This window comes from Lynx canadensis, chromosome D2, assembly GCF_007474595.2.
Source record: "Lynx canadensis isolate LIC74 chromosome D2, mLynCan4.pri.v2, whole genome shotgun sequence".
Taxonomy (NCBI): domain Eukaryota; kingdom Metazoa; phylum Chordata; class Mammalia; order Carnivora; family Felidae; genus Lynx; species Lynx canadensis.
Window position 1 is genome coordinate 25,300,278 of NC_044313.2, and position 7,784 is coordinate 25,308,061.

At 42.0% G+C, this 7,784-nt stretch overlaps 1 protein-coding gene across 2 annotated transcripts; it reads right to left on the minus strand.

Moving 5' to 3' along the window:
- Window positions 1–3,614: 3,614 nt before the first annotated feature.
- On the minus strand, window positions 3,615–7,282 carry SFR1 (SWI5 dependent homologous recombination repair protein 1). Of its 2 annotated transcripts, none has more exons than XM_030335166.1 (4): window positions 7,200–7,282; window positions 6,328–6,449; window positions 5,310–5,720; window positions 3,615–4,258 (listed from the first exon to the last, which is right to left on the minus strand). In XM_030335166.1, the coding sequence occupies exons 2-4, from the start codon at window positions 6,421–6,423 to the stop codon at window positions 4,067–4,069; spliced, it is 699 nt and encodes a 232-aa protein (XP_030191026.1). In that variant the 5' UTR covers window positions 6,424–6,449; window positions 7,200–7,282; the 3' UTR covers window positions 3,615–4,066. The 2 variants fall into 2 exon arrangements, with proteins under 2 accessions (XP_030191026.1, XP_030191027.1); XM_030335167.1 differs by having other exon boundaries at window positions 7,072–7,248.
- Between the last annotated feature and the right edge of the window lie 502 nt (window positions 7,283–7,784).

Sequence of the window (7,784 nt, forward strand, 5' to 3'; positions counted from 1 at the left end):
ATTAAATGGTCAGAAAGCTGCTTTGCCCTGGACTGTTGCATTCCAAGATGATACCATTGGGATCATTGGTGTAGGGAAAGCAAGAGAGCTATTATTATAAAACCTCCTACTTAGAAAAAAATCTTTAAGAGATTTAAAATCTTCTATTTAGAAACTTCCAGGATAGTACCATAATTGATCACCTATATACTGATCAATGGTATAAGAATGGTAAGAGAAATAATAGGTCCAATGGGTTTTTTTTGTTTTTGTTTTTGTTCAAGTTTATTTATTTATTTTGAGAGAGACAGAGCATGAGTGGGGTAGGGGCAGAGAGAGAGGGAAAATTCCAAGCAGGCTCTGTGTGATGCAGAGCCCGATGCAGGGCCTGAATTTACAAAATTGTGAGATCGTGATGAGCCAAAATCAAGAGTCAGATGCTTAACTGACTGAGCCACTCAGACACCCCACAGGCCCAACATCATTTTTGAGGACTCGCCTCCTTAGTACCAGAATGACTCCTCAAGTAGTTGATTTGACTGATTCAGTAGAAAAGTGCCCATTGGTAACATTCTCTACATTTGGGTTCCTTCAGAATTATCTCTGAGATTGTGGGGTGATTGTGAGGGTGGGAGGGTAGACCCAATGTTGGAGAAGTGTGTTAAGAATACAAAACTTTGGGGGGCCCCTGGGGGGCTCAGTCAGTTAAGCATCTGATTCTTGACTTCAGCTCAGGTCATGATCTCAATGGTTTGTGGGTTTGAGGACACATCAGGCTCTGTGCTGACAGTGCAGAGTCTGCTTGAGATTCTCTCTCTCCTTCTGCCCTTCCCCCACTGGCGTGCATGCTCTCTCTCTCTCTCTCAAAATAAATAAACTTAAAAAAATAATAAAATAATACAAATACTTGGTAACTTATGATGAGATTGTCAGAAGTTCTCTGTCCTGTTGGATTGAGTAACCATGGTTATATTAGGCTTTTTGTTCTTTCCATTTTTTCTAGTGATATAAATTCCAGGCCACCCATATTAGTTGCCTGAAGGCTCCATTTGCTAATAGTCACTGCCACAAATTTCACTGTGAATTCCTAGATCTTAACAGCCTATGTAATTTCTATTTCTCAGTGGCCTCCCTGGGTGACTCTTAATTCAATCTCTGCTTGAGAGCCTCATTCTTTGAGGCTTAGAATGGAGATTAGCAGAAATCTCTGGTCTCAAGCTATATTCTAGTAGCAGCACTTTTCAACTGGAGACATCTTCTGGTTTGTGGGGTTGGCTTCAGAAAAGCACATGGGTCATTCACCCCAACCCACTCTTGATACTGTCCATGGTACTGATTCCTCTCAGCTTCTGCTGAACTAATAGCAATTATATATTTCTAGTCCTTTAAAATATTATCAGGGGCACCTGGGTGGCTTAGTCGGTTAGGCGTCTGGCTTCAGCTCAGGTCATGATCTCACGGTCTGTGAGTTCAAGCCCCGCATCAGGCTCTGTGCTGACAGCTCAGAGCCTGGAGCCTGTTTCAGATTCTGTGTCTCCCTCTCTCTCTCTCCTCCCCTTCTCACGCTCTGTCTCTCTCTTCTTAAGAGTGAATAAACGTTAAAAAAAATTTTTTTTTAAATATTATCTATATTATAAAGTAGTAAGATAATTAATTGGGTCAAATACAGCACAGTTTTAAGCACAGGACTTGCTTAGTAGGGCTCTGTTGCTAGAGTTTTAAATAACTATTTTTTAATTTCTAATGTTTATTTATTTTTGAGAGAGAGAGAGGGAGAGAGAGCAGGAGAGTGGCAGAGAGAGAGGGACACACAGAACTCAAAGCAGGTTCCAGGCTCTGCACTGTCAGCACAGAGCCTGATGTGGGCTCGAACTCATGAACTGTGAGATTATCACCTGAGCCGAAGTTGGATGCTTAACCACCTGAGCCACCCAGGTACCCCAATAACTATTTACTTTTTAAATAACTATCTTAAATTTCCTCATCTTTAAAATTGGGATTCTGATAATTAAAAAAAAATTTTTTTTTAATGTTTATTTTTGAGACAGGGAGCACAAGCAGGGGAGGGGCAAAGAAAGAGGGAAACACAGAAACCGAAGCAGGCTTCCCAATGTGGGGCTGGAACTCAAAAACCACGAGATCATGACCTGAGCCGTATTCAGGGGCCCCTGGGTGGCTCAGTCGGTTAAGTGCACAACTCTTGATTTCAGCTCAGGTCATGATCTCATGGTTTGTGGTTTCAAGCCCCGCATCAGGCTCCATGCTGATGGTGTGGAGTCTGCTTGGGATTCCGTCTCCCACTCTCTTTCAAAATAAATAAATAAAAACAAACAATAAAAAAATTTTTTTAAGTACATTTTTCAGTGATCTTTTAATAAATATATCCCATTAAATAGAAGTGAAATTCGACAAATGAGTAAAAAGGGTACTGCCTCATGGGCATCTTGGGTATCAAACTGTCCCACAAGCCTGAACCATGTTCCTTGACCCACCGCCTGTTGCAGGAATGTCCACTGTGCTGCTGGAGCCCTTAGCACCCAGCCAGTGCCTTGGAAATGCAGATTACTATGGTGCCTATTTGCTGTCCCCAACTTTCCCAGAACCAGAGTCCCACTGATGCTATAGTTCCTCCAAGTGGACATGTAAGGGTGACTTTAGGGGATGGGCTAATCAACAGTGAGTAGCTGCAGCCAAATGCCAGTACCATTGCTAGGGAAACCACTTCTCATGCCACATTTAGGCCCTCTGGCTGAGCAGCAAGCAGCAGGGGAGGCTTATAGGCTCAAAACAGCACAGGTCCCCAGGGATGCCTATTCAGGAATCTCAGGGTCACAGGAGGCCCATGAGAGGCCTAGGCCAGTCCTCTTGGGTTCACAGCAACTAGTGACAATGGCAGTGTATAGAAGGCAGGAATTTGTGTGGTGAGAGAAGGGTATGTGGCGAGGGGGGTGGACACTAACAATTAGAATGGATGTAAGACCAGGGTCTGAAGGTTTCCTGCTATGCCGAATATTAATAGTCTGTTAGATCATGGGGCAGTACTGGGTCAAAAATGGGTACACTTTGGGGCACCTGGGTGGTTCAGTCGATTAAGAATCCGACTTCAGGGGCGCCTGGGTGGCGCAGTCGGTTAAGCGTCCGACTTCAGCCAGGTCACGATCTCGCGGTCCGGGAGTTCGAGCCCCGCGTCAGGCTCTGGGCTGACGGCTCGGAGCCTGGAGCCTGTTTCCGATTCTGTGTCTCCCTCTCTCTCTGCCCCTCCCCCGTTCATGCTCTGTCTCTCTCTGTCCCAAAAATAAATAAACGTTGAAAAAAAAAAAAAATTTTTTAAAAAATAAAAAAAAAAAGAATCCGACTTCAGCTCAGGTCATGATCTCACGGTCAGCTTGAGTCATATTCTGTGTACAGCCATCACAGGTAACACAGCAGCCAGAAACATGACACTATCAATGTGGGTTTCTGGCTGAGGAGTCATTACAAACTGAGAAAAAGCTAGAAAAGTAGACGAATGTGAAGGACCTTGTAGGTGTTGAAGTGGGGTTAAGGATATGTTGTTTTGCAAGAGACAGACAGCCATTTCACTAAATGACATGAAGAATACAAAAAGCAAATTTGAAGACAGGACGAATATAATATTTGGATATATGAACAAGTTTAATTACCTGCTATACCATCCAGATAGAAATATGTGGCAAATAGATGGAAACAAGGTTCATAAACTTAGGACACAGACAGGCATTTTTAGACCACGTTAGGTTTAGACATTCACCAGACTGAGCTATTTTTTAACATTTAAAATAAAACTTTTTTATCCAACAAAACAATGTATTAAAATTGACTTCCAGAAATGCCCAGATTATTTTTTAAACATGATTTAATTTTTTACGTTTCTTTAAATGTCAAGTTATCTTTGGAAAATTTATCCAAAATAAATTGATTAAAATAACCAAAATAAATTGCTCTAAATGGATATTCATCAAGATACCTTTCTCTAAGCCCTTATGTTTCTACCTTCCCTTTAAATCGAATGTATGAAGTATCTTTTAAGTGGGAATTCTCAAAAATATTCTAGAGAAAAAATTATGAATTAAACACCCATAAATTCTTCTTCATTTCTGTTATAGTGTAGCAATTTATCATCTAACCCACAGTGGTCTATCAACTGAGTCAGGCTGAGTTTTTTGTTCTCCTCGCACAGAGCTGACTGCAACTCGTAAAGCAATAGCTGGCTACAGCTTCTCCATTTCCGTATTAACAACTGCAACTGAGACAGGTCGTTCTGAAATAGGAAAAAAATAAAATAAATAAAGATATGTCAATAGCTAGATACTTTAACATTTTAACGTACTTTTTTAACATACTTAATGAAAGTTGTTAAATTAGTCGACTGAGTAGGTTTAAGGGGTAACATACTTGGTCAGGATTGGGACTTCTACTCAAGCAAAAGTAGGATGGTTTTAAGTAGAATGGTTACAATGACAACTCAGGTTGAGTTGCATTTTGCTCGGTCCAAGCTCTAGACCATCCTTACTTACCCTCAGGGACAAATCAAATCATGAAGTAGGACAAAACTATGTAGAGAAGCAACAATATAGGTTAACAAAACAAAACAAAACCTTTATTACAGCTGTACTTTAAAAAAAATGAAAATATTCAACTTAATATAAATATAAATTAAAACCCAAGTAGTTATATTTAGTAAAATCCTAAAAATTCAAGACAGCAAATAACACACACTATCCTACCAATTACTCCACACTGCCGGGGAAGGAGGAGGAACTACGTACGTACCTGTGAGTGATCGAGGTAATTAAAGGTTATCTTCTTCCAAGTGCCCAACTTCTATGGAATTCAACCTATCTGGGCTGAAGTCTAAAATCTAATTTATATTTGTTGTTTTTAGCAAACAAAATACCTGGAGCATTTTAACAATTTGGAAGAACACAAGATTATTACTAAAAGTATTTTTTATTGTACTCTATGGCCCAATTTTAGCTTTTATAATCATTCACTGGCAGCTGTCACTTCTGTTGTCGTTGTACTTGCATCTATCTTTTGGTACTAATACTTCCTACAGGCTGGAAACTAGAGAGAAAAGCTTCTACTACGTATTAAATGAGAGCTGGCAATTTTTAGAGTTGTATCTGGCGTTGAGAGACCTACTCTCCTCTAAATCTATGACTAACATTTGGGTTACAGTTGTGGGAAGCCAGGTTTCTGGATATTTGGCTTACTGCTCATTATGCTAAAATAAACTTATTTTCTCTTTGAAATTATCATTTATCTAAAAATTAAAACAAAAAAAGAAATGGTTCTGAAATTATTCTCACCTTTGATCTATACATTTTAACTAGTTTTAGCCTCCGAAGAAGGTCTTCTTTCTCCTCAATCTGCTTCACCAATTTTGCTCTTTCTTCACTTAATCCTTGTTTGGGAAGATCCTCATTCACAAAGTCACTTTGGAGATCACTTCGTGACTCAGTGTCAAGTGACTGAGATTCACTTGCACTGATATTTTTGAAGGTATTTTTCAAATATGTACTTTCTTCAAATTCATTGTCTGTGTGTTTAAAATTTTCCTGAAATTCCAAACAGTTTTCTTCTGTTGAAGATGCTGGTTTCTTGGAAAAAGTCTGATCATTCCCTTCATTCTCTACTTTAAGACGTTTTACCACACTATCACAGGAATTAAATGAAGATCTTGTTTTCCTTAATCGTTCTCTAAGTGTTGCACTCATAGGCTGGAAAAAAGCACAAAACCTTAAGAGAAACATTCTCATATAAGTAAATCAACTAGAAATAAATACCTTACAACAGGAGACACCACTAGATGGCTTTATATCTCCATATATCTAAAGTAACCATCACAAAATGTCTTTAATTCCTGCAAGCCCCATTAATTTCATTCTTTTCATTTTAGCAAAGTCAGCACCCTTCTAAAATAGTGTTGAGACACTTACCCCGTTCTTCATAAACATTTGTTCAGCAACTACCACGTGCCTGACACTAATGAGTGCTTCTTAAGGAAAAGACCTAGATCCTGCCGCCAAAGACCTTCAGAATACTGCAGATTCAAACTTCCTCAATTTGGAATTTTGTAATAACCTGATCTGAAACTAAATGAAAATAACTGATTCAAGATGAAAATCTGGGGGGGGGGGGGGGGGACAGGGAGTCAAACCCATTAGCTAAGAATAAAAACCTGAAACTGTTTAATAGTTACTAAAATACCTACTTCTTGATCTACACATTATGTAAATTAACAACCTCCAGTAGAATTAAACCCACTACTGGCCCAATGCCTAGACATAATGACTAGCTCCACTCAAAGAACTAAGATACTCGTACTTGTTTTCTTGAACTACTTGTACAGGGAGAGGGTGGATTGGCACAGTCCCGTGGAGTGCTAGGTGAAATTACAGCCGAGTAGGATGGGCTTTCCATCTTGAAAATGAAATCTTGGTTTACCTCTAAAAAAAAAAAAAAAAAAAAAAAAAAAAAAAAAAAAAAAATCAGAACGTAAATAAAATTAACCCACACCTTTATATACTCAGTTTTTGTAAAAGAACTTATTGTTGTATGTATAACAGCCGCAAGTAGGCCAGCAACTATTTCACTTAGTTGTGATTCATTCTTAGGCTTTCTACAGTTTTCCATTTACCTTCCTAAATAACTAAGACTACTAGTTTTTTTCGGGGCAAATTAACAAGCATCTCGTGTAAACACTATCCATCTTCAAATCTGCCATGTGGGGGCTGGGGAGAACAACCACCTTGGAATTCTTCAGGAATTCTTTAATTTCTTACACCACCTTTACCATGAAAGGAAATAGAACTGAAATCTTGACTCGGAAAACATAATCAACCATGTCACACTACCTTAAACCCTAAAAAACTCTGTGACCAGAAACCATGCCTGAGGAACAGCAACACAAACGCAGATAAATACACGTCTGTGTCGAGTAGCAATTAAACCCTGAAAGGGAGTTGGCCTAAGTTTGTTTCCTCAAACAAAGGCATCAATTTTACTGGGGGCTGGGGACAGGGAGGAGTTCCTTCCTTCCTCCCACCACAGCAGAAAACCCACACTAACCCTGGAAAGATCTCAGGTCAGAGGATGGGTGAGAGGTCCCCTGACCGCGGAAAGGGAGTTCTACTAGACTCCACAACCGACGCCGAAGCAGCCCCGCTCTGCGACATTCGCGGCTGCCGGCACGTTACCTCTCTTCGCCTTCCCCCAGAGGAGAAAATGCGCGCCGCCGCGGCCGCAGCCGGTCCCGTCCCAGGGGCGGGGCCTCACGGGAGGCGGAAGAGACGCGCGATTGGCCAGATAGACCGACGCGTTCAGTTCCGCGCGGTCTAGCATCCAAGAAGTGGGACTGCGTGCGTGCGCGCGCGGCCCCGAGAGCCCGTGAAGGGGTGGAGGCTGAGCTGGGCCTCGCGGAGCCGACAGAGACGCGTGATTGGCCCGGTCGGAGGACGCTCGCAGCTCTGCTCCGCCCAACGCCAAAGAGCTGTGGCCTTGTGCGCGCGTGGCCGCGAGCCTCCGCAGGCGTCGGGGGCGGGCCCGGCTGAGCTTCGGAAGACTGACGGCTTCCGAGCGGGGGGGGGCGGGGGAGGGGGCGGGGAGGGGCGTGCTTCTTTCCCGGGCGTCCTGTCCCTCCCCTTTCCTGGCCTCGCCTTCTTTTCCAGCTTCCTGGTTTTTTGGTGTGTGAAGTACGTCTCAGCGTCCCCCCAACACCGCCCCCCCCCCATTTTCCTGCTTCTCGATGGTGTCCGCCTTCGCTCACCACAGCAATGGTCCTT